The 27,179-nt window shown below is 39.0% G+C and overlaps 1 protein-coding gene across 9 annotated transcripts in view; it reads right to left on the bottom strand.

Annotated features, from left to right (window-relative positions):
• Nucleotides 1–5,099: 5,099 nt before the first annotated feature.
• The window catches only part of CARF (calcium responsive transcription factor), a 35,532-nt gene continuing 13,452 nt past the window's right edge, over nt 5,100–27,179 (bottom strand). For 4 of the 9 annotated variants that reach the window (XM_068408116.1, XM_068408122.1, XM_068408124.1 and 1 more), the window contains 14 exons: nt 26,321–26,441; nt 25,256–25,399; nt 24,566–24,799; nt 24,007–24,169; nt 22,943–23,018; nt 18,994–19,124; nt 17,573–17,939; nt 14,509–15,181; nt 10,111–10,154; nt 8,553–8,719; nt 8,078–8,131; nt 6,691–6,855; nt 6,366–6,570; nt 5,100–5,640 (listed from right to left, as the gene is read on the bottom strand). In XM_068408116.1, the coding sequence (XP_068264217.1) occupies nt 15,099–15,181; nt 17,573–17,939; nt 18,994–19,124; nt 22,943–23,018; nt 24,007–24,169; nt 24,566–24,799; nt 25,256–25,399; nt 26,321–26,441 (1,319 nt within the window). In that variant the 3' untranslated portion in view covers nt 5,100–5,640; nt 6,366–6,570; nt 6,691–6,855; ... (2 more) ...; nt 10,111–10,154; nt 14,509–15,098. Of the gene's footprint in view, nt 5,641–6,365; nt 6,571–6,690; nt 6,856–8,077; nt 8,132–8,552; nt 8,746–10,110; nt 10,155–14,508; nt 15,182–17,572; nt 17,940–18,993; nt 19,125–22,942; nt 23,019–24,006; nt 24,170–24,565; nt 24,800–25,255; nt 25,400–26,320; nt 26,442–27,179 lie in introns of all 9 variants that reach the window. The other 5 variants (XM_068408117.1, XM_068408118.1, XM_068408120.1 and 2 more) reach the window with 5 other exon arrangements.

The raw sequence follows: 27,179 nt of genomic DNA, 5'->3' as shown, positions 1-27,179 counted from the left end.
CACTTTAAATAATTGTTTTAATTTTTTTATTGGAAGTCCCTTTTTCAAAAGGAACAGAGGAACTGTCAATTTATCTTCCTTGTAGTACGCACACTGTTGCGTGTACCCTTATCATCCTGAGAATGAATGCAGCAAGAAAAACTTCCTCACATTTCCTATTAGCATGCTCTAAAGCAATTGAGGAAGTTGTCTTTAGAAGTGAAACTCTCAAGAAGGTTGTTATCAGTTAATGCTAGTTTTTGTTCTCAGGCATTATTACTTCTGGGCACCAATCTAAAACCAGTCTGTCATCACAGGGGTAAACAAATTGCTAGATCATTACCAGTTTGGCTTATATTTGAAGCAATAACCTGGCCTATACCTAGACATGCTAAGCATCTATTGAGAACTTAATAAACAGAACATTTTTCTGTTAAAGTACAAGTACTGTAGAATGAAAATGATCAAATCTACCTATTACAGCAGAAGATAAATTCACAACAGATGAAAACAGGTCTGATCAGTTTGGTGCTTTTGCTGCTTTAAGCACCTACATTACAAACACTTAGCATTTGTGAATAATCAGGTCCCCAATTTCTCGCAGCATCTCATGTCAGTTTATACATTCCAGACACTTAAAAGTTCATCATCTCATTTTTCTTTCAAGGTGCTATGTAAGAGACTTCAGCACCTCTCTGGGTACACTTAGACATCTCTCGGGATAAGATTTTTCTCCTCAGACAGCAGCACGTTAGAAGTGTGTTAATTGCTCAAGCACGAAATTGGGTTAAATAAAATGGCAAACCCTAATGCCTTCATCAAGGTATCTTGCACAACACAGCACACTCCTTGCCATGTGTACTCTGCAATAACTGACTTAGGCATTAATGGGAGGATAAAGATGTGGAATAATCAGAAGCTACAGCTACTCTGTCCATCTTTTTAGTGCGCTCTATACACAGATTATTTTCTATACCCTCTTGACAACACAGATTGACTGAACAGCCATTTATGCTGGAGGGGGCCTCGGCAGGTCAAGTGGCCCAATCTCAGCTAAGGTCACAGACATTCCCATCTAAGCACGAGAAAACTCCATCCCTGTATTCCTCATGCATAAGACTTCCCCACAAGTAGCTTACACATATACATAGTCCAGGAAAATCTCCACTGATCATCTTCTTCAAGCTATCTTCCTTTTCATAGGATTGCTTTTTACAGGATCACTATGCTTCTGCAATATCACGAAGGTACCAGACAGACATTTCTCTAGCATAAACCTGTTGCAAATATAAGTAGATCTCAACATTTCTCGAGAGATTTAATGTAAGGGAAGAGCATGTCTCTATAGTTTGATTACTTACCTTTAAGTTCAATGCTACAAAAATCACCCTTGAGACTAATCAAGACCTTGCCAGAAATGTCTACTCCCTATTTCATGTTTCACCAAAAACTTTAATCCGCTTACCCTGGCAACATTTGGAACACAGAGCTATGGTTCTGATTACGTTTAAATAGGATCAACCTCCCAAATACTCGGAAGCATAAATTTTACAAAGATTACAGCATTTATTACAGCTGCAATCAATCAACATACTTCAAATATCATAGCAATTACATCACACAACTTATCACCTGAACTGAACGAAGGAGAACAGTTTTATTCAGTTTTACTCCTAGTTCTATTCAATGGATAAACAAGCATGAAAGCATCTCTGAATCTTAAAAAGACTCTGAATGTTTCATCTGAAAGGTGCATTCCACAGAAGAAAACACAGGTGAAAATGGTTGAGGACATATTTCCCTATCATAATGAAAAGTAAATTACCACTAGAAAAAAACAGTATGTATGCCCAAATTCACAGCAGCAGTCCTGGAGGGATGACAGGCATAAGAAAGTAGCAATAGTCAAGCAAGTATTATTTCCCCTCTGCCTCCTTTCTAATGCAAAAAAGGGGGAACTACAAATTTGAACACACTTTTATTTTCCAACTACTATTTTTAAAAACAGAGTTTCAATTTTTGGCTGCATCAGTGCTTTTAAACTGCTTTCTCAAGCAACCCGTTTAAACAGGGCTGTGGGAAAATGACACTATAAATTAACTTTAACTCAGTATGTGGCTTAACTAGAGATTCCTTTCCTTGCTCGAGGTGAACAGGAACAAACTTGTGTGGGTGCTGCTAAGAGGGTTTTGCAGAGTTGTGATAGAGTGCTCAGGTCCACAATGCCAGTTTGGTTCATGCTCCATCACCTAAGTAACGGCAAACATGTTTCTGACTAAATTCATAAACAAAGCTACAATACTTCACACCCCAAAGACAGCATGACCACTGGAATGTATGGACAAAACTCGCCTGAAGAAATTAAGTTATGGCAACTGTAAATCTGAAAAAGCGCCCAAATGGCAGTATTAACAGTCTACAATATTAGCACTACCTGATCCTGGATCCTAAAAAATCCTCCAAATAAACTTAACATATTATCTTTTGTCACCAGACAATGCTATAGAGAAAAAAAACACGTTTTTTACTCCTCAAATATCTAAAGATAGTTACCCATGGAAAAAATTAAAATATGCCAGCTGTTGCCTCTGTTTCTGGGTTTAATCAAAACATTGATTGTGGACGCTTCTTTGTATCATCCTCGTTGGTATGTCAGCAGCAAGACACTAAATAATGAACACAAAGTATTTTAGGCATCTCATAATAAAGCAGGAAGCACCACTGCATCACAGCATACTGTATTTGTGTATGATGCCATTCAAACCTCTCTGGTAACGTTGATCTTTATAACATTATGCCCAAAAGGTAATGTTTTTGTGAGTGCAGAAGGGGCTCCAGTGCCTCTTTTCTCTTCAGAAATGCTGGCCACTCAAAATTTGATTCCGGTTTCCCTACCTGAAACCACTTCTGCCGCAGTTGGAAACCTATAGCTCATTTGAAAATAGTCACTTCATTGCTAATAACTGCTCTCAAAGAAATAAGAATTAATGAATTCCAAAAGCAAAACACAGATAATATTCAAACACTTCAACTATTTCTGTTAGAAAATATATGAAATGTCATGTATCTTGCCATGAAGAACTCGTGCATTATGCTCTACGTGTTAACTATTAACTTATTTGAACTTATTCTACACAAGAGACCAGATAAAACAGATTCTACGCAGGGTACACAAAGCAGATGAACACTAAGTAAAAGCATGATAAAGCCAACAGAAACCAAAACCCAGCATGGACCGGTATTTTATGAAGTGCTTTATTTCCCAGTTCTTTCTGCAATGGTTCACAACCACTATTTTTGTTTGCAAGCTCAGAATAAATGTCAGCATAGCACCAAAGTATTAGCCTGTGGTTAATGTCTGAAAGATCTTACCTTACTAACGATAATTATGCTGTCTGACTTTATGGTATCTTTTGTTATCACCTGTCCACAGTGAAACAACTTCTTTTTGCAGTTATTAACTAATCTCACTAGTGATCTCTCAGACCATTTCGCAATGAAGTTCCCAAGTCTGAAATAAAAGGAATCCAGACACTTTTTTCATAGATTGAACTGGCTGAATAAAAACATGTTGCACTATGAAAACACTGATCTTTTTACAGTTGCAACTGATAAACCCTAGGCCACCGCTCCTCAAGATGCTAAATTTGGTTCCATGGGGGGTTTTTTTGTAATTTTATTTTTTTTTTAAAAGATGCCAAATTCACTTTCCCTGGTCCAAGTTCACAAATTTATGGAGTACTTCAGTGCAAAAGATTTTTTGGTAGCTAGGAACATGGATAATAATGTATTATCCCAGGGCAGCTGGTGGCTAAGCAAGCATGGCTGTCCCTGAGAGCTGCAAAATGGGGAATTCCTTTCCCTTTCATAGAACTTAAAAAAAAAATAAAAAAACACAAAAAAACCCAAAAAAATTGTTATATGCATTTCTTCTCTGGCCTTGACATAGCTAGGAAAGCTTATGCAATAGATTATACAATAAGTAAACAGCAAGACAATCAAAAGTGAGTGATATCATTGGAAGAAATTTCTTGATGGAAATTATGATGACAGGGCAATCCTTTCTGAAGCTCATCTAATTTTATTATCAAAGAAGTCATCTTTAGACACCACAAATAGCTTTGTGTCCTCCACACAGACAACTAACAATTCACCATGTTCCTTTTAGCAGAGAATCTTCCTTTCATACTGAGAAGTGGAGAGAGGGGAAGAAATGAAAGATTAATTTAGCTAATGCTAGTAAGCTATCCGTCAATTTCGTATTCCAAACAGTGCTCCTATTAGAAACCTTTAAGTGCATCATGTCACCCAGTAGCCTGTCTAGATACTGTGGGTGGCCAGTGCCAGATGTTTGTAGTAGGTGGTTTAAGAACCCACATACAAAACTTACCTTCTAAGGAAGTTCCCTTCTCATTCAGGAAAAAAAATTGCTGAGAAGCATAGGAATATAAATGTCATTCCCAAACTCTGCTTATTTCTTTTCCCAAGATTAACAGTACTTTCATCAAAGATGCCACTCATGCCAAACTTTGCCCCCTTCTGAAGCACAGCTAGATATAATGCTGTGAAGATGCTGCATCCGTAACATTTGTAAGGACAACACTACCAAAGCAGATGAAGTAGAATCTACTGCTGCAGCATCCTTTCCTCAGAATGACTCTCCCATGCTCAAACCTCTAAAAATACAGCTGGTATTCTTCTCCAGCAGAAATGTAATGGATTAGACCTGTTCCTGAGTTGACTCTGCAGCTGAGACTTAACTCTAGTGAAAAGGTGAATAAGCAGAACTTGAAAGGCGAAACCAGAATACATCCAAAAATGCATCTCCTGGTTCAAACAACGTGCACTCCTTTCTACACACAGCATGACTTCTTAAAAATTAAAATTTCATCCATTTTGTGTCCTACTTAAAAAATTAAAGGCAATAATGGCTTGCAGTGATCAAAAAGAAATCAATAAGTATTTTCCACTGTGATGTGAGTCCAGATATAAATTTCAAGTACTTGATTCAATGTGAGGAAAACTAATTTAATTTATTGCCAATTAAAATAGATTAAAATAGTGAGAAACAAATACAAATTAAAACAGCACCTTCCCCTCATGCCCCCCCTTTCCCCATGCTCAACTTCACCCCTTCATCCCCAACTCCTCTACCTCCCTGCCACCTGAAGCAGTGCAGGGGAAAGGAGAACAGGGGGTTGCAGTCAGTCTGTAACAGCTCCTTTCTGTCGCTCCATCCTCCTCACACTTTTCCCCTGCTCCAGCATGGGTCCTCTCCACAGCCTGCAGTCCTTCAGCATAAGCCTGCTCCTCCATGGCTCCTCTCCGTGAACTGCAGTTCCTTCAGGAAATCTCTAACTGCTCCGGCATGGGCTCCTGTGTGGGCTGCAGGGAAATATCTGCTCCATCACCCGAAGCAATTCCTCCCCTCCTTCTTCTCTGACCTTGGTGTTCAGAGGACTGTCTCTCTCACTTTCTTCCTTGCTCCTCTCTGCCGTGCAGCATTTTGCCCCTTCTTAAATATGCTTTCAGAGAGGTGCCACCAGCTTCACTGATGAGCTCAGCTGTGTCCTGCAGTGGGTCCATTGCAGAGCTGGCTGGAACCAGCTGTGTCCTGCACAGGGACATCTCTGCAGTCACCTGCTGCCAACACCTGGGTACCTGCACCCAATACAGAAGCATAACCTAAAAGCTGGAAATTAAAAACTTCCCGTCTCTCTCCTGTGCTCCCCTTCAAGTTGTGCCCAAAGAGTCATTTGTGGGGTGACACAATGGGCCGGACCCAGACTGATCTGGATTCAAAACAATGTAAGGGGGAGAAGGACAGTTATTTGTAACTTGTACTGATAATTTTCTGGTACATGTAGTGCAAGACGCTGCTTTCATCAGCACGACTCTGCAGTTGTGCTGGCCTGTGTGGAGACGCAGGTGCAGGAGCAGAACCTGTGGCAGGTGCTTCCTGCAGGAACTTCTGGAGTGAAGGGGGTGGTGGAGCTCACCCTAGTATCTCCCCCTCCTCAAGCAAAACATAACAGCATCTTAAATTTCAGTCATGCAAGGAATCAACCTCCAGCACAATAAAGCAGAGAGGGAATTCATCCCCAAACATGGAAAACTGAGGATGATAGAGCAGTTTTTAAAAAAAGAGACATTTTTGTTTCTGTGCTGCTCTGGATGGGAGAAAAAGGCAATTGGAGAAAGGCAGAAATGTGGTAGATGAGAATGTGTTAAAACAATTCCCCCACTCTCCAAAAGTGCTGACTATGAGTACAGTGATAGGACACAAAAAAAACATGGGGACGCTAGGGAGAGGTAATTTTTTGGCTTGTATTATGTTCAAAGTTAGACATGCACTAGAACCTGACATGAAAAACCTGTATACCCACCAAATTATTGTGAAGATATTGATTTAAAACTGGTAAAGGCCTCCTTCCACAGATCATCTGTTCTCAGAAGTAAGAAGGTCAAGAAGGTTCCCATTTTCTCCAGCTTCTTCCACGTATGAAACACCTCAGATGTGGTAACAGCTTTGTCAACAGCAGAGAACACGGAGTTGTTACACCAGTTTGCATTCAGAAGATGATGACTGCACTGAAGATAAAAGCAAATATACATGATTACCATTCTAGCTTTTATTACATGTGATCTCAGAGCACAAATAGCACAAAATCAACAATAAAAAAAAGTTATATATTAAAAAAAAACACTTACCATTTAAAGTGAACCACTTCAGTCAGAAGAAACTGCAGTCTTCGAGCTGTAACTTTAACAGCTTTCTATCTCCTGCAAGCATCTTTTTACAAACTTTACTTCCTCTCCTGTTCTCTGCTCTGGTCTCTTGCTGGTTATGTGGAGTACTCTCAGAGGTAAGTGATCCTGAGAAAACATTCAACACATAGTGAAACAAGAGCTAAAAGCAAAAGCCAAGGAGGAAACACCTGCACACTTCAAAAAGCTAAAGAGTGTCATCTGTAAGAAACAAATAATTACTTTCCAATTCTATCTCCCTTTTAATTTTAGCTTTAAGAAAAATATCTGTGAGAAAAAGTTAAATTTACGTCTAAAAGAACAGTGACCTGACAAAGCATAACTGCATTTTTAGCATGGTCCTTCAGGAATGAAACACTGCACACTTGGATCTAGGATAGAAGATATTTTTTAGGCCAAATTTGTGGCTAATTTGCAAAACCACTGTTAAACTGTAAGTTTGGAGGGGGGCGGCGAGGGGGGGAGAGGAATTGAAATTTGTTTTCATCCCACTGCTGACCAGTGTTTCCCTGAAGATCTTTAAGAACAGGAACTGTGTGAGGAAGGCACTATGTGAAGAGCAAGAATGTCTGCTTTTACCATTATATTCTTCAGTTACATATTCTTTCTATCAGTTCCCGTTCCTAACACAGTTTAAATTACAGCATGCTTGAGGGTGACTGTTCTAGGTGCTCCCAACTCACTCGGAATATGTACACTGTTCATCAAGTTTTCATACAGGGAGACCTCTATCTTCCCTTAAGCTGGAAAGCAGAATTCCACAAGCCATCCTTGAGGAGATAAATACGAGCAGCTGTGAATCGGGTAGAAACATGAATGCAGCTCTTCTTGGGAGCTGGAAGAGATGGAAGGTTTTTTTTCTGCTCCACAAGTACTGCAGAACACATGGGCATAGCCTCAGAATTTGTCCCTACCTCGATTAGAGTTCAGATTAAGACCAAATTCACAGCTGAAGGCTCTATCAGTTTTTGAAACTTGACCATTTATGACACTATTGGTTTCACTAAACCAATGCAAATTCCAAGCACAAAGAAGATTTCTCACATCTAGACACAATGTGACACAGATGTTTATAAACAAACTATGGTTTGCAGATATTGTTATTGACATGCTGTCAAGTGACCAGGTCAGATTATGCGAATGAAAAGGAAGTGTCCTCATGTAATGGGAGAGGTGGTAAGTAAGGATTCTGGTGCCATCCCCGTTTCCCACCCCAGCCCTTCCCCTGCGGAGTTCTATAATTGCTGTTCTTTTTTTTTTGTGGAAGACCCTGAACACTGATTTGCAGCATAGAGGGAAGATCACCTACAAAGGAAGAAATGTGCCAAACCTTTCAGGGTCCGAACATGGTGGTTTTGAAGGACAGTTTGGAATGCTTCCTGTTCTGCATAAAAAGAAAAAAAAATTCGAAGAGGCTTTGGTTGTTTTAGATTATCACAGGGTTAGAAGTATACACTAATATTTCCTCATAAGGAATTTCTGCAGAAATATATTATCCACTTTAAGTTAAAGCTTACTCTGTAAAAAGCATGTATCTGAAAGGACTTCAGACAAAAGCTCTCCACCGTTTCTTTATAAAACAAACTTTCATTTACTTTAAGAAAATGTACACAGACAATGCAAAGATCAGGAGGCACCACTGGCCTACAGTTTCTGTATGACATGCAAAAATGGCAATGCATGGATAAGTATTCATTAACATTTTGGTACATGCTCATAAAAACACTGAGATCTGTCCAAACACTAGGCATCTCATCAAGCAGAGAGACGCAGTAATTCTAATACTTCTGAAAAGGAAGATTTACTTTTATTCTCTCTTGAAAAATCACCTTCCTCCCACCAAAGAATGTGGGCTTTATAGAAGTCATGTCATCAACCTTTAGTCTCCTCCATTCCATTCCTGCAGGTCCTCCCGTAAGATCTTACACACTTTCTTCATGATTTCCATGTCCCTTGCAGGCTTGTACAACTTCTTGAGTGGGCAAGCAGAAAGAATAGCTATGTCACACACAAAGACAAATCATCACTGTTTCTCAAGGGGTGCATTCAGGACTAGCACAGAGAATGTTAGTCAGGAATGAGAAGACTGGGACTGAACTCCTCCCTCTCCCACTCATCTGCCAACATGCACCTCTGTTTCTGGCTCTCCTGCTGCCATTTGATTGCCATACCCAATTACATTTAAAATAGTATCTAGAGACAAAGACTATTCTACAAAAAGCAGAAGCAAGTCTCTGATCTTTCCTGGAGCCACTGAACTATCAACATTTAACTAGAGGATAGAGCTAAAATTTTAGCAGTCTTTTAGTGGTAGCTTATGCTGTATTGACACTGTCCCGCTATAGAAATCCCAGTACAGCAGAAAAATGACCAATGGCAGATCCAATAGCATGTAAGTTTTTGCTCTCTAGTTCCTTCATACTGAGGATCCAGAAATTAACTCTTATGAAATCACTACACTACAAACAGATCTTCATCCTCTTATAAGCCTTATCAATCTCTATTAGAAAAAAGATCAGGAAGAGAGAGAAATTTGATTTGCTTAGAACAGCATGCTCTTGCTTAGAACAGCATGCTCTTGTTTAAACAGGCAGACTGTCATTAGCAGAAGCCCAGTACATACCAAATGACCGACTGAGCTGCACTGCAGAGAGCTAAGGATGGTAGTAAAATCATGAATTCCAATTACCCACATTAAAAGATCTGATTATATGCGCCCTAAAGTATCTGCATCATTTAACCACAGTTAGGTGTAATTAAAACTGTATTGAAGAACTACATGCAAACAACTACATTCATGTCTCCATTTTCTCCCCTCCCCCCCCCTTTTTTTTCAAGATGCATACAATCCCTTATGCATGTATCACTTAAAACTCTTACGCACACAAAGGTAACTTTTTCCATAAAGAGGTTATCATACATATGCCTTTTGCAAGTTTTCTTCTATCTTGCACAGGGTAACGGAATACTGATGAGAATTACTCTCACAGCATCCAATGCTCCTAACTCTCTGTCCAGGGAAGACTCCCTGGGACAAGGACACTCAGCGTTTCTCCTCAGAAAGCATTCCATGCTTTTTAAATCCCTTCTGTACTAGAACAGGATGGAGCCCTAGATGACAAACACCCACTAATACTTTCGCTGATACAGCAGTACTGTTTATGATCACTCCTTTGAAGACTCTCCAGAAAACACATCAAATCACTTCATAAAATAAAACGTGATTTGTCACATGCATTAGAAATGGAATGAGATACTAAGGTGTAACATCTTACATTGAGAAAAAGCCCCAAACAAACCCCCACACGCTCCTGTCATGTGATGAGATTTTTGCCTTCCCCTCCTTCTCCCCCCAAATCATACCTTAGTTGATGCTTGTTGGATAGACCTGCTGGATAGCTTCTGACCTACAAAAATCAACACAGCCTGTTTCACACCGCTTTTTTCAGTCATTAATGAGGTGCACTGTTGCTGGGAGAAGATAATCATTACTGATGGGATAGGCTCTGATGTTTATTCCTATGAAAGCTTTGGAAGGGCAGATCAAGGAAAATTTTCTCATCAGAGATCCATGAAGAGCAGTAACTTTTCACAGCACCATCCTCAGCTATACCACACTTTCTATCCCTAATGGCACAGATTCTTCCTGCCTAACCTTTTGAAAACATACCTGTTTGAATAGGCTTAAGGCAGCAAATTGTAAGTTTGCCAACAGACAGACAAGTCAACAGCCAACTACTATCCACAGCCAGAATCAGGAACTCAAGTGGTATGAAAGGAAAGAGGCCAGTTTCTCAATATAAAGCCCTAACAGCTGGCAGAAATTATCCTTTTCTCCTTCTCAAATCTTTTACGTTGCTGTGAATGTAACAGATGTCCTGTGAAATGTGGCTGCCTGATATTCATCCAGGTAAGGATGATAAGCCCCAAAGGAAGCAAGGAAAAAACTTCGTGAAATTAAAAGGAATATATGGATCCTGGAGAGACAGGAAGAAAAACTGATGGAAGCAAATCTCACCAGTGTTCACTTGAAGCAGCTGGTGAGTTCACTGCACGACAGTATAGCAGTGAAACATTGAGAATTGGAGGGTCTGAGGGCATGGGACTTGGGTGGAAGCCCTAATAAGTGTGAAGAGAGAGAGACTTGGGTGGATACTGAGCGTGCTTGAGGTAGACAGAGCTGCAGTCATAGGGATGGGGAGAGCAGCAAGTTAATTCAGTTGGGAAGAAAAGGTATATTTCTATTTGGTAACATGTAAAGGAAAAGAGTCTATGCTCCTGGGTTGAAGGTCCAAGAGGAGTTTCTTCTTCATATTAGAAGAATGGGTGTCTCAGACTATGGGAAGCCATTTAGCTGCCTCTGGTACTCACCAAAACTCAAGCAGCTCTGTTGTTTTTGAGGGCAAGACAGGCTTCCCTTTTCTTCCATACCTCTAAATTCCTACCATGAACTCACCCTTATCCACTACTGGCATAGATTCAGGAGCTGCACTGAGCCTTTGCAATGGGCTTGCAACCCCTTTCCAGGGCCTTGGACCACCCCACCCAGCACAGCCCCCTCCAGCCCTCCCTGCAGGATCCTTGCTTTTCACACACCTTCAGGACCTTCTTCTACCTGGTCTCCCTGGAGCTGTCCTACTTTTTCTTCTTCATCCCCAGAAACCACTGCCCTCAAGTAGCTCTTGTATTTCTCCCCATGAGCCCCCATAACCACAACATAGACCATCACTTTAAAAGAAAAAGTAGTTTACATTTGAATAGGAATATTATACATTAAGTTACTATATAAATATATATACACATACATATACAGACATTTGTCTCTAAGTTTTGTACAAACTGCAACAACCTTCATACCACATGACCGAGTCTGGATTTCTGAATAGCACGAAAAGGACTCATTAACACTACTGGTTTCCATCCAAGAGGCTGCCAGCCTTGAACGAGAGCTGTGCCTGTGTGCCTTTTTATGTCTTCTCTACATTTTACCAAAAAGTTATTTTTGCATGCACATACATAAGCACAGCCCTTCTTGTCAAGCCAACCAATCACTGTTACGGGTAACTACCAATGAGAACAAACTGGAGAATAACTTGTTCATTTACAGTACTGTGGAAGCTCAGGACTTCTAGGTTTGAAAAATAAACGCTTGAACGTAACAACCACAAGAAAACAAAGTAAACATCAGAAAAACGTCTAAAATTCCAACACAAAGTAATAACCAACTACTTTGCACCAAGCTATATTAGCCGCCTCTGAAAAATCAGCCTCGAGTATTCTATTCAAACAAGTTTAAGTGCATTGAAAGTGGTATTGTTTACTTGTGATTTTTTCATATACAGAATAGAGTATTTTCTGTATAATTTAGGTGGACATTAGTGAACTAAGGTGTTAAGCTGAATATGGAGACTGGATATGGGTGATGAGTTCAATTTTCTCCAGTAGCAACATGCACAAAACAATGTAAACATACTCTTTAAAGAGGAAAGGTTATGCTAAATTACAAAACAACACAGTAATAAACTGGAATATGTATTTGGAAGACAAAGAACCGAAATTCTGTGAAAATTAAGGAAACCGAAAACAAAAATGTGAGTATTGGCTGGAGAAGCATTTCAAGTAAAATTTTTCAGTGAACAGAATTGCAACTCTCATCCCCAGCTTTTAACAACAACTGATTCTTTACTGCTTCTTTAAATTTCTCCCAACTTTTTGCTCTATTGTTTTCAGGGTACTGTGCAAATCAGTGTAGATTATAAAATTAATTTCACAGCCTGCAATTCAAGATGGACTAAAAGAGTATTTCCTCCAGCTGTGAGCACTAAACCAAAAACACAAATACTGTCAGAAATATTGTTCAGCACAGGATAAGACTGTAGTTCATGGTGGGAAGAACAGTGACTGTTAAAGAGCAGATCTGTTAATGAGGGAACTAAGCAAGAACTGATGGAAATGTAATTTCTCTTTCCTTAAGCTTTTACTCCAGCCACAAATGTATTGTCTGCTTTGAAGAGAACTAAAACTGAAATAACCTCTTGCTGGTAATCTTTAGCTGCAATTTATTCTTTTGAGAATAAGCGTTCTCAAAAATGAGGAACAATTCCCCAAAAAATAAGTAATATTGAGAAAGGTGATATAATTTGGAATGCTTTAGTTTAAACTCTAAGAAAAACCGAAGGCGATGGAATCATGGAAGGAGGTGCCCATTCTGGTATATAGTTACTGAGTTGGAAAAGAAAAGGTGACTGCTGCCTGCATGCTCCAGAGCTACGACTGCAGCAGAAAACATCCATTTTGGACATATTTTCACAATTCACAACAACAGAAAAAAACCCCAAAGGGTGAACCCTGTGGGGGTTTACCTACCCAGAATTGAGTAAGGCATACCACAAAACAAGTCAGTGTGGAAACTAAATATGAGAGACTCCAAACAACTGGAGATTCTCTATGCGCCTGCATAATGAAATACTGACTCTCATTAAATAAGAGCATGATCCTGTTGGAAAATTCTAATTTAAGCTAACTCATAAACATTAGCTTTAAATGAATAGCATTAACAGCGCTAGTTAACCTCACAGAAGTTAATATATTTTAAGGTAAAACTAAGATATAGCATCTACCTAACAGATGCTGCATATAAAGGTATCAGGAACCCAAGTTCAATGTGAGACTTTTGAAAATTTTAGCTTTAAATACTCAAAAGAAAACTAAAAATTAATTTTAAATGGCCACTATTTAGATGATGTTTGTGAATGCCTTGAATGTATGTTAACAAATTTAACAATTTAAAAATGTTAATCTTTATGTTCATATAATATTCCTACCACTTTCTCCTCTACAAAATAAACCAACCTTTTTTCTGGTTTTGGGGTTTTTTTGCGGGGTTTTTTGTTTATTTTTTTTTTAAGTCTGAAAAAGAGAAAGTCCTCAGATTGCATTCTTGTACAGCATGCAGAAAAAAATATCTAATTTTATGATCAAGCTCTCAACCACTTAGTAGGAACTAATAACAGAAATGCTGGTATTGCTGTATACAAAATACTCTGAATGTTGCTCTAAGAACTCAACATCTGAATCAAACAATGTCACTGTTCAACTTGATATTTATGTTGGCATCAGTTTCATTTCATTTACTGCTTTAAATGGATTCCAAGTCTTTGCAGGTGGTTTTATTTTTTTCTTAAACAAGCCTGTCACAGATTATGCAACTCAGTACTTGTCACTTATTATGGCTTTGGCTTAAATATTGCTAGTAGATATTTCTTTATCATATTCAGTTTTTTAAAGATTCCTGGTAATTATTTTAAGTAATACAGACCACTTTAGTCTTAGAAGCTGCCACTGTTGAAAAAGATGAGTTTGTTTTCTGAATGTTACAGTGACAGCCCACTTGCACATATTGCTTGGATTTATGTCACTCGCTTTGTTTTCTTGGGCCTCTCTTTGTTAGTAATGTATCCATAAGCACTACATCATGAACAGCAGCAGGTTAGATCACATTTATCCGAGCTGATAGTGTAAGTGCATAAAGAAAAAGGTAGGTAGGCTGAAATAGCAGCAATCACTTTCCATGAGACAAGACTGCTTTTAGTTGTTATGACCAACTGCTAATACAGTACCACTGCAAAGGCTGCATGCAGCAATGAACCTCCTTATAAAGCCAGAACATAAGTTCAAAGATGTCAAAATTGAAAACATTCTCTGTTACAATTCACACACTTTTCTTCATCATACAACTTTATGTTCACCTGGCAACCTCACCTTTCTCCTCTCCTTGATCTTCATGCCATTAACATTATGATCAGATCAAAGCTGCATTTTCTTAAGCATCCATGTCCTTCATCACTTTGAAATTTAGCATCTCGGACCTTCATTTTGTCACAAAACCATTGCTGTACTGGTACACTTTGCTGTTGGATTCTGTGGTCTTGGAGCTGGCAGATTCTATGGTCTCTGTAGTGCTGTAACAGTCAAGGGTCTCAAGGAGAAAAGCAAACCCAGCAGTGTGATCCACATTCTAAAGCTAAGGAACTAAATTGTGGAAGACCTTCAGAAATGTTAACCAAAATGGGCCATTTGGATAGCATCCAAATTACTCAAAACTTGAAATAGAAGAGAGAGGTGGTGTTCCCCTGGGCAACTGAATGACCTGGAACCGGCAGTGAGCCACATCAGTCATAAATCAAAACAGCTGTCTGTCAGAACTAGTGTAAAATATACCTAGTCTGAATGTCACAATATGATTTAAGAATAGCATTACTTTGAGAGCACCTGCCTTTCCTTCCAAGATATTTAGAGTTCTCTGATTTGAAAAATCCTTCCAGGCTTCACAGGTTTAAATAGGTGAGGAACTATGGCTCCATAGACAGTGCTTTTTCTCTTGGCTCTTGTTTAACTTGGCTTGCACAGATAACATCCTCTGTATTTTCTTCAGCTTAAAAACAAAACGGAAAAAAAAAAAAAATCAAACACTGAAGTTCAAACTCCACTGATAAAGCTTCACCCCAATAACTGTATGAATTTAAAAGAAAAATATTTCAGGAACTCAAGCTAATAGGTAAGGCATTTGTGAAGTTCACTGCTATTTAGTTTGACAGCCAGTTGTGTCATCTACTGTGCTATAAGACATTACAAGTTGACATGAATTTACTGCAGTAAGGGCCCCCTCGAGTAAGAATATTTAAAACATTTTATAAAAAAAAAAATATGTTTAGAGATATAAAATTACTCTCACACAAAATGTCTTTCCTCCTTCCCATGGAAAAATAAAACTACCATCTCTTTTTTTTTTCTTTTCCAGGGGAAAGGAGGAATGGAGGTGCTATAGCTGAAAAAATTAACTCTAAAGCATGTTGATTTAGAGAATGACTTACACTTCAGGCATGATCGGCCACTTACAAATGACTGCACACACATTTTCAGCAGGAAATAGCTTATTGTTAGGTTAGCACTTGGACAAGGGAAAATCCAGAGCATACAGGATAATTTTAACCAAGCGCACATGTGTGTAAGTGTCTGCACACACACAGGAGAAAAAAATATCTTGAAATACACAGACTGAACTGCTAAGTTCAAGTATATGGTGTTTCCTCCAAATAAGCTCTGTAACATTATTCCCTCTTCAGTCTAGACTATTTTTTGTCCTCCTGCTCTCCAGACAAAGAACTTGCCTCTGAAAAGAATAAAAGTATCTGTTGATTTTATAGGCAACTCCTCCACATAACTTAGGAATGGCACCAATATTCTCACAATTCCAAAATTCAACCTGGTGATGATAGACGGAGACATTGAGCAGAAAAGAAAAGGAAATCCCAAAGGAACAGTGAGTTTAGTCCTTGCAGTTACATAATTCTACATTTGTCTACGTTTCTTTTTGTGTAAAATAGTATTTCTTTAAAAATTCACTTACAACACTCATCACTTACAAAAATTTTTGAGAGGCATCAACATCTAGATTGAACAAATGGGTTAAACAACTGAATGGAGGAGGTGCATTTGAAAACCTCTCTGAAATTCTTTTACCTTGAATGAAAACGGAATTTCTCAGGAAAGTAGTCAAATTGAATTATAAAGGGGAAAACCACCAGTTATACAAACATTTGAGTACAGCAGGCAGAAAATCCCTTAAATTTAACTTTGACAATACTGCCACAGTAAAATATCCCAATATTACTTTAACACATATGAATATCAGTATATTTCCTCAAGTACCCTTTATTTCCTTTTTATATCTTCATGTAGTCTTATATTTGCATTTTCAGAATACTACAGAATTTAGTACAAATTAAGTTTTGCTGACCTGCACAAGTCATCAGGACATATGGAGATGATTATCGCTATTATTGATGCTATCTGGCATTACGAAGGCGTAGGCTATGATCTAGCACATCTTTACCTAGATACTCCTGCAAAACTACTCAAGAGTCATCTTTTTAGAAGTCACAGATGACAAGAAAAGGTAACATAGCAAAAATAAAGCACTGCACAGCTAACAGTTCAGACTGTCTGGAAAGTCAAAAGGATATGCCGCACTGATCTATATATGCTCCATATCTAATAGGTTTTCTTCACAAAGAATTAGAAACCATTCTTTGAGAATACAAGCTTTCATTCTCAGTCAGGTTCCATCGTGAGAATCCAAAGACTGTATCTATATTTGATAACAATGGTTTTAAGGAGCCTTCTATTTTGATAGAGAGGAAGTTATTTGTGGTGTTTATTGCATATTTTTTAAAAAGTATTTTCAAACAGAAGTTTGAAATTACAAGCAATTACAACTCCAACTGATTACTTCTAAAGCGTATGGATGACTACAGGATCCTAGTAAAAGTTTATTTAAAAAAAAAAAAAACAAACAGAAACCTGCTGGGATGGTGCAAAGAAAGAAGTCATTAAAAAAACAAATTTATTTTCAAAGAGTCCTAACTAGATTCAGTATTGGTTATTTTGTATTCTTATTTTTTCCTTTAAACAATTATTTTGAAGATTGTAATTTTAGCTAAATATTAGGATTTTTGGCAAAAATATTGTGTTCATCAAGTAAGTTGGTGTTTGGTAAAAGCAAGTAATAAGCAGTTTAACTAAGAAGTCATCTTTTACAGCAAAAAGTAAGTTTTGGGTTGTTCGTTTGTTTGGTTTTGTGTTTTTTTTTTAACAGTTATGTTTTCACAGTAAAAACTAATTAGAATCAGCTGAAAGAAGCCTATGCTGGAGTTCCCCATTATCAACACATTTCTCTCCTTTCTTCAAGGTGTCTTGAAGAAACACAGAATGAGATCCACCATATTTTCTATATTTACATATTATTGGGAAGACTGCAACTTACTAAGTGCTGGATGGCTGTCCACAATCCGTACTGGAATAGTGTGTACATCTCCCAAGAGAATCTGATGGACTCCTCCTTCTAGGCTTCTGGAGTCATCTACTCCTCCAACTGCTACCAGCTGGCCCATGGTGACCAGACTCTGATCACAGCTAGGCGAAGTCCCAAAAGCAGAGGCAGCAGCGCTATGCTGTGCTAGGCCAGCACCTGCTTGCAGACTTTGTCCCTGACTAAGTACTAGAGAATGGTTGGTTATTGCACTCCCTATGGAATCCAGGAGACTTGCAGGGCTGGGAGGGGAATGGTTATTTACAGCTATCAGGGCTGTCGATTCATTTGTGGAGGTAAAAGTTGACTGCAGCTGTAATCCCTGTGAAAGAGAAGGCAGAAGAACTAACATAGTAGTATTTACAGCAGGAGGAATTCGCATTTAATGGCATGAATTTTGCAATGCTGGAACTGGATAGCTTCTAACTTCCTATACAGCATCTCTTTCGAACAGCCAATCCCAGCAACCCCAGGCTAAGGTTGTATTAGAAAACAATTAGGACAGCCTCAAGTTGCACCAGGGGAGGTTTAGACTGAATATCAGGAAAAATTTATTCCCCAAAAGGGTTGTCAAACAGGCTGCCCAGGAAAGCGATGGAGTCCCCATCCCCGAAGGTATTTAAAAGATGTGCAGATGTGGTGCTTAGGGACATGGTTTAGTGGTGGGCTTGGCAGTGCTGGGTTAACGGTTGGACTTGATGATCTTAAAGGTCCTTTCCAACTAAAATGATTCTATGATTCTGTCTTACTTCAGACTGTATTTCTAGGGAAGAGATCATGCATTTCATTTGGGTTCAGGAAGCATGAAGGCAGCTTTTCAAACAAGTAGTTAAGGAAGAAGGTTAAGAGAGCCAGTGTTGAAGGCAGATGAGCTTTAGAAACTCTTTAAGCATGACATTCTTATCCCCACTCTTAAGCTTTTCAACTTGCAAGTTTACAGATCGGAGCTGGGAGCAGTTTTATGATTTTAACACATTTTCTTAAGAAGCTGAAGAAGGATTTAAAAGGAATAAATAAGACTGACTTATCTCCCCTCATTTTTGCAGCATTTTCATCATGAAATGACTGGACCATGTGGAAAACGAATAGGTGCTGGTTTGAGGCAGAAGCCCACTACCTTCATCTTCTTGGTTTTGCCTTCACAAGAGACCCCAACTTCAAAGTGTCAAAGATGGCAGTGAGATCCCCTGCACCACGGCTATATGCTAAATGTGACATGCAAGAGAGGCCAAAGTAAGAGCTGACAGCTATTTCAAAGTCCATGTTACCTAGCCAGTGTTTGGGATTATTAGCTGAGAGGGAACCTGCTGTTCTCAGCTCGCCTTCAGCACTCCCAGTGCAGAACGTTTGACCTTCTGTAAACAACTTGACCGTACCTGAAGTTGTGCAAATATCTTGGGCTGAAGTGAAGACAGTGAAGACAACAGCTGAGCTGTTTCTGGTAACAACAACTCCCCGCTCTGGCTGGATTCTGCTTTGGTGCCGATTGACTCCCCTGCTGAGCTCCCTGCAGTGCCACAGAGAAGAAGCAGACAGTTATGAAAAATTTCTTATTCCCATTTAAAAGCCTCTCCTGAGAACTGAACAAACCCCTTAAATCTCAGTATAGACATATAAAAGATGTATATACATATATGCTGTTCTCTTTGCAGAAGAAGTTGGATGCTAAAGAAAAAAAGGCTGGGTATGAGAAAAAGACAATACTGTAGGAAGACTGTATGTGCTTGTTCACAATAAAAAAACAGAAGCACCAATAAAGCTGTTTTGGAGAGCAAATTGCAACATACCCTGTGCTTAGAATTTCTAGTTATAACATAAAAGCTGAAACATTTCTACCAAAGCAGCAATCAAATAATTTGACAAGACACAGACCTCACCAAGGGCTCAATAACTGACAGGCATCAAAAGAAAGCGGTGTCTTCCAAAATAAAAATCTACACAGCAAATCCTCTAAGTCTCACCACTCCCTCCCAAACATCTTTGTGAAATTAGGATAACTTCTACGCAATATCACACCAAAAGTCCATTTATCTGGAGGCCTTTCAGCCTACAGATTACATCATATCCTCAAAATTCTTATTTAATGCAAGAATGATGGACTTCATTTCCTGAAGACTTGTAAAAATTGAGGTTCACTTGTAGCAATTTCTGCAAGAAAACTTCCCACGGAATCATTCCGTTTCCTGTTTGATCCACCCAGAATATTTTGGATAAGATTTATCCAGACACAAATCGACATTACTTAGCCTCTTATTTCTCAGTTTCACTGCCATAACTGTAAAAGAAGAGCTTTCCCTGTGCATGTAGATTAGCCTGGTGAATGGAAAAAAATTGAGAATGGTCAATCGCAAAAAGCTTTGTAGCAGGAAATCATATAAAAGTTTCCAGCAATCTGTGTGGAGACACATTTTTCAACATATATACTGATTGTCAAACTCTAACTCTTAATCGTAACTGACCATCAGATACACTCTATAAATCTTGAACACAACTACTTCAAATATTTATGCTCTTTTAATACTGTACAGAGATCCCATACGCATATGTGAATATTCACATGTAGGAAGAGATGGCAGTTCTTTCCTTAGGTCATATTCTACACCAACATGCCTAGGAATAAAGCTAATAGTTCCACTCCTAATCTGCCCACTCCTTACACAGCATGGGCATTCTGGCATACGAATGGCAGAAGTTAAAAAGCCCAAACATATACATACGGGTACTTTATCTCACTTGTCATTATACTTTCATAAAAGATGTAAAAGGGAACGCACTTAAGTTTTATAGTTGCAGTGATTCTTACACCTAGGAGAGAATAGAAAAAGCTGTATCACATGGAGATATGGAGTTCTGCACTACAAGAAAACAAACAGCTGGGTTTAGTTCTGTTATTGTTTGATTTCTTAAATGTAAATTTGTCCCCATTTGGCACAAGTTGAAACAAAAAAAACCCCGTATAAACAGTAGTTTGAAAAGTCAATGCTGTTTTCCCTTGCTACCATTTCACATCCATTAATGAAAGCTGATTTTTTCAGTCAGGCTTCTTTTTTTTGCTTAGACTTGTAACACAATTGTAAACATGTGTTTGCAATGTGTACAAACACATACCCACATATTTAAGTGGAGACAAGATATGCTGGAATAAAAAATCTGCTTATATCCACTGAATTGGTGCACATGTGCCAAAAACTAAACAAATCCAATTCTCTAGCTTCCTTTAAGCTCAGTATGTCACTGGATGGATTTTTACACATTTGATAGGCCACTTTGCCTTAGAAAATTATCTCTGAAAGACAAAGAAAGCAAGAACTGGTCTTCCTGAACCTTCTCCAGTATTCAGACAGTTCATACCAAAAGTCATCCCTGCTGAGCTCTGTCACAGCTGTTGAAGGCACAACTATTCTGTGTCTGTCCATAAAAGTGCAGTAATGGAAATACTAACATAGACGTGCAAGCTTAAGCACAGTAAGTCAACTGATATTGCAAATTCCTTTTTTTCCTAAAAAACAAAACTTCCTTAAAGAAGAGGGACACTATTCAAACTGAGCCTAAAAATTTACCTCTTGTCCTCTGACGGTTGTCAGCACTGAAATTCTTACCCTAAGAGCACCAAGGGTACATGATGCTTTTCAGTTCAAATTCATCTGTTGCAACAAGAGCTAAAATAAGAGTTTAAAAAATCCCAAACAAAACAAAGCCCAACATTGGCCTTTTTATTAACTGTAAATGCACTGCTGTACATGGAACTGCTTCACATAAATCAGGTTCACCAAGTCATTTAGGAGAAATCACACAGTGAGCCAAACCTCTGGGGGTTTATTATTCCTGCTACAACAAAGATAAGAAATAGATCAGGGAGTGACAGGGGCCAAAGGGGAAAGAAACCCAAACACATCAGGACTTCTTCAGGCAAGAACCACGGTGGCGGATAACTGTCAACACAAGTAAATCTTTAAACATGACAACTGTGGCAGTGTCCCTTTGGTCCCTGGAGACTTCTCTATCAGCTGTCTGGAACAAAAAGTAGCCACCACCATGTTCCAGTGAAATGAGGAAACAAGCTGGCAGTGCCACTGAGATTAAAAACCATCTAAGAAGCCTGCAGCATTACCTTAATGTATGCAAACAATTACACTCTTCCACCCTCCTGCAATCATATCCCTGCTAAAAACCAACAACTTTTCTGATGAGTTTCATATCAAAGCTATTAAACAAGGGATGGGGAAAGCATCCACAAGCATGCAGGAAAGTTCTTTTGGTGTCACATTAGACAATATTCTTGAAACCTGGGGGAAAGGGCAGAATAATCTCATTTTAAACTTCTTATCAGCCACCATGATCCAGCAGAGTATCTCATGTAATCCTATGTGAGTAGCAAGTAGATCTACTTAAACACACCTGTACTTTGTTTTAGTACATGTTCTGAAGTCAAAGTAATAGTAGCAGGAACCCATTTTCAACGAAGGAAAAATAGTGTAACCAGCATCTTCAAAAAAAGCCAGACCTTCGACCATGAATGCATAAAACCAAGTTTCTACAGAAATCTACACTCTGGTTTTGCAGCAGAGTGGGAGGGAGTTTAATACTTTGTTACGTGGCTCACTGATCGCTGTGGAGAGATGCTACTTTAGCTTCACACATTAATAAGGAAGTTATACCACATAAAAAACTGAAGAAACATATCTCCCAGCCCTGCTGCCACTAAACACCTGTGTTTCTATTTCTATTCTAAGCATTAAGCAAAATGGAAGAGAGCGTGCTCAATTCTGAGAGCAGAAATACAGCGTCCATTGTTCAGTGCCTGATCCTAGCAGTGTAGCTCATCGAGACAATGACGTCATGAGAAGCAGGAATCCCAATATGCATTCAAGTCCTTTTTAGCAAGCATGTGTGAAGCATAAACTATCAAGAAACTCAAGTACCCAGTTAGCTCCTGGGTACTGCGTGCCCTAACAGATATATCTGTTCAGTGGGAATTTTATTTTCTCTACACAGGTGTTATTAGCACCTTCATCCAAGGCAAAATGTTCTTTGCACATAACCATCCTGTTAAAATCTTCAGTTGCTTGAGGATGCTAAATAAAAGCCAAATTTACAATTTTCTTACTTTTGCCAACCCCAACAAAACTACACGTATTTTTCCACACATGCAGTCAAATAGTTCAAAAAAGTATGCCAAAACAGACACAACAAAATAATCCTTCTTAAGTTCAGCTGAGTGACAGAACACGAGAGCAACCTCTCTGGAAGGAAGCTGAACTTCTGTGACGTAGCTAATAAAACAAATCACGTTTGGAGACAGCAAAGTTATTAATGTCGTCCTACCATCTGAAGGTGGTGAGGCAAACGTAACAGTCACTGTTTCTGTGAGAACATTCCCACTGTCTGTGGTCCACTGCAGCTGAAAGGAAAAAGATCTCAGTTCTCAGAAAGGGTGCAAGTTTGTCTACTACAGGAACATAGGCTCAACACAGGACTGGTAGGAAAACCGTGTCTAAAACTACACTTCCTTATTTTCTTATAACTATGCATTATGGGAGTTCTTGGTTTACAAAAAAGAAACTGTAAAAGATGTTTTAACATGCACTATACAAGGAAGGTTAAAGTCTGCTCATGACAGTTCAAAGACTTTGAAATAGAAAACAGTCGAAACCCCTCGCTAACTAACAAGTACGACTCACTCACCTGGGCCAAGAGCAGTGTAGGGAGAGGGAAAAGACTGATGACACATGATTTAACAGCACAGTTTGTCAAAGCTGATTTTAAATCAGCAATTCCTTAGCAGTCAGCCTCATAACTGGGAAAACTAGGATCACACTGTATCCCCTATTACTCAATAGGTGGAAGAAAATAAAGGAACAACATGTTAAGAGTTACTGAGCATTCTGAAATATCTCCTTCGTGCTTATTTCACTTGCTATAAAATGCATTTATTAATATTTACACATTCAAAGTCTTGTGCAAGCCCTAATTTAGACTGCACCTGAGACATACTTAATCCCCATTTTTCAGATACGGAAAAGCAGTAGTAACTTCTCCAAAACACAGACAATGACAAAGCCATGAATAAAATTTCCTGACGCGTGTCAGTTTTCCTCCGCCAAATGCCTTCCAGCTCATGCAGTCATCACAAAGTGCTAGTATTGTACAATTTCTCAATCAACTAATAGCAATCTAATGCTGATGAGATAAATACCAAATAAGGTCAGAAGGTTTTATTCACATTTAATCCAATCTTGCTCAGCCAGAGATTCCACTGAAAATATTGCTGCTGCAAATACAGAGTCACAGGGAATTTTGGATGAAACACAGCTAAGTGGTAGAAATTAAAAATAAGACTTCCAGTATTTAACTCCAAAAATCAAAAAGAAACACAAAGGCCAACATACCGTTGCTGGGATACTTTCTGAATTATACACCATCTCGCCATTCCTCAGCGACTTCTGCACTTCATGAATGTGGTTCTTGATGTCATTCACAGTGGGGAAGAAGGACAGGTTATGTCTTTCTGGCACTTCATCAGGCTTGAATAATTCTCTTTCCACATACTTTCTGTTACATGTTAAAGGACATTAAAATACGTGTATTTAAAATATATTGTGCTATTTCCCTCTGTTATAGACACTGCTACCTTCTCCCTCCCCTTGTTGCAATAAGACAAGAGCAAGCTAGAAGATCTTCTGACCCAGTTCTCTGTGCGTCTGCTACAGAGTTTGGAATTAAAAATCCCCATTTATTCAACTAACTTTAAAGTGGACAGCAGCTCTTAGTGGCTACCTACAACAAAATGGAAAGAGAAGACAAAAGCTGGGAAAAACATATTCTCATGACTTATGGGAAATATATTCAGTAATGCATCAGCACTGCCATTTAGCTGCAAACCAAATTAATCAAATGCAAAAGCAGATATAGCACTACAGGCTGAGAGCATGCCAGACGGTTCTGTACCTTAGTTGCTTCCTCACTGCATAGACCTGCTCTATTCCCTGAGACACCAGTTCTCGGATCTTGTCTGCCACTTGAGGATGAAGTCGGGAAGGCAGAGTACAGTTCTCATCTCTAACAACTTCCTCCTCCTCCTCAGGAGAAGACACAGAAAAATGGGAGGGTGAAGAAGGGAGGCAGGAAGTTTCCATTTCATGATATTGGTGGGCTTGCTGAGTGGGTAACTGTACATACCACCTGGGAAGAAGGAAAGAGTTTCTACACGCAATTCTCAAGCAAAGGCAAAAAAAATTAGTCTCTTGGGGGAACATTCTGACAATCACAAATGGCCTAGTTAGAGTGGCTTAAGTTTTTACAGCCCCCGAGTTGGAAGATACTGCCTTTCAGAGCTCAGGGTGCTCTCACACCTTTCAATGCAAAATAAACCAGCGCAAACCCCCAAATAATACAACTATTTCTATCTATTTCCTGCAAGAACACATCTGTTGAAGTTCCACAGCTTGTGGCTTAACACATTTACCAAACTAAATACTCCAGAGCCACAGAAGTCTTACTGACATTGTGGGATTTTTTACTATTGATATTAAGCAAGAGCCTTAATAAAGTGACTAAGTAAAAAATAAAGCAAACTAAGCAAATTATTGCTCTTTTTTGCTTCATTTGTCAAGATAAAGAAAAAAGTGGAAGTTTCACCTGAGGACACCGCCAGCATCTATCAAGTTCTTCTTCAGCATGTTGAATGCTTTCTCCTGCTCCATTCTTATGATTTTCTTGTCAATTTTAGGGTCAGTAGGAACTCTGTACTCCAGAAACTTTTGAACCTTTTTAATATAGATCCTTTCAAGGGGCAGGGAGGGATAAAAAAAAAATTCTCCTTCAATACACTTTGCCCTCAGGAAGAAGGCAAAAAACCCACCAACTTCATATCAGATATTAGTATAGAAAAAGTTCAAGCAGAGTGTTGCAGGAGGTGAGAAGGCTCGAAGAGAACTGTAGAATTAAGTACACATCAACAGAGACAGACGCAGATGGATACACAGAGACACACTTCTGTTCCAGTCTGGAAGCCACTCAGCCAGAGTGATTTTGCACCTCAGCAAAAATCCTCTGTCCCTCAATATAGCAAAAGCACAACACCATATCTGAACAGGCTGCAGTTCACCCAGCTTGAAGCCAGAATTGAGCACATACATACCTAGCTGCAACTGTCCAGGTAAACACACTCTTAGCTCAGTAAAAACTGAACAAGCACCCAGGAGGATGCTCAAGGACAAGGAAAAACAACATTAGTGCCAGATAAGGAGAAAGTCCCCAGTGAACAGGAAGAACTGTAACTCCTTCAGCAAATAGGACATCTGCTAAATTAGGATGATTGACTGATATGAGTGCAATTAAAAGCCTGAAGGAAAAACAACAAATAAAATGACAAAGTTTTAGGACCAAAAATGGTCACCAAAGGACACCACAGTAACTAACTAATGCTCAGGTAGAGAACAATTCCCACTTGTATTTCCTATCCTGATGTACTGCTACTTTGCATCCAGGCAACTCATCAAATCTCAGCCTTATTTAGTTTAACAGAACAGCATTTCCTCCTTCCCTCTAAATAAGTATCAACCTCAAGTTATCAAGAAGACGAAGCTAAGAGCTACAGTGAATATCAGCTACCACCCCCAAACAGTGCTGTGTCAAGGCTCACAGAAAGAACGCTGTCTTAGGATGCTGAGTAGCTCTTCCAGCTTTATAGACAGGCCTTACCTTGCTGGACAAGTGGCTTTGTACAGATGGCCAGAGGTGCTTTCCTGCTCACCAGCTTTTTTGGGCTGGAACCCCTTCCTCCTTGGCCCATATTGGCACTCCATTACAATGGCTCTGCTTCCTGGGAACAGAAAGTAATGCACTCTATTTATTCAAGCAACCACTGAAGCCATTACAGTAAAACAGTAACTACAGAAAAGATGAAAGTACCAAACCAGTTATTTCTGTTTACCATCAGACTCTTCAGAAGGCAGAACACTTAAGTGTAGCAAGCATTCAAATACAGTGCAAATGCTTCTCTCGCAGCATATAAGGAACACAGAGCATTTCCAAAGCATTTCCCAAACTTATTACACCTCACAACACTCCTGCAACACGTATGAATGCAAAATATTTGCCCTGGTAAACACCAATACTTTGCAAAATGAGCAGCCTTGCAAGTTACCAAAGGAGCACAATGCTGGTAATAAATACAAGAGAAGCAGAATCCCCAAAATAACTGAGAAAACCCGCAGCTGAAATCAAAGTTCAGCAGCTATTACCAGACTCCTGTCTTAAATCAATACTTCAGACTATGCTTTCCCATAAACTCTTACTTGCTTTCCCATAAACTCTTACTTGTAAGCCTGACCTGTCTTATCTGCTAAGTAACACTGTTTCAGCGTGGCGTACCCACGCAAAACCAGACAGGCTTAAACAAATATTGCTTAGCTCGAAACTTGAAGTAAGTGACTTCTTCCAGTCAGACCTCTAACAAAAGGGGTAACAGGCAGGCATAGCATTAAAGTGGTCAAGAAAGGAACTTCTTCCAAATTTCTTCCACATCAAGTTCAGTTATCTTTTATTTATAATTCATATG

Source organism: Nyctibius grandis, chromosome 9, assembly GCF_013368605.1.
Source record: "Nyctibius grandis isolate bNycGra1 chromosome 9, bNycGra1.pri, whole genome shotgun sequence".
Classification (NCBI taxonomy): Eukaryota; Metazoa; Chordata; class Aves; order Nyctibiiformes; family Nyctibiidae; genus Nyctibius; species Nyctibius grandis.
This window is presented reverse-complemented; position numbering and strand designations above follow the sequence as displayed.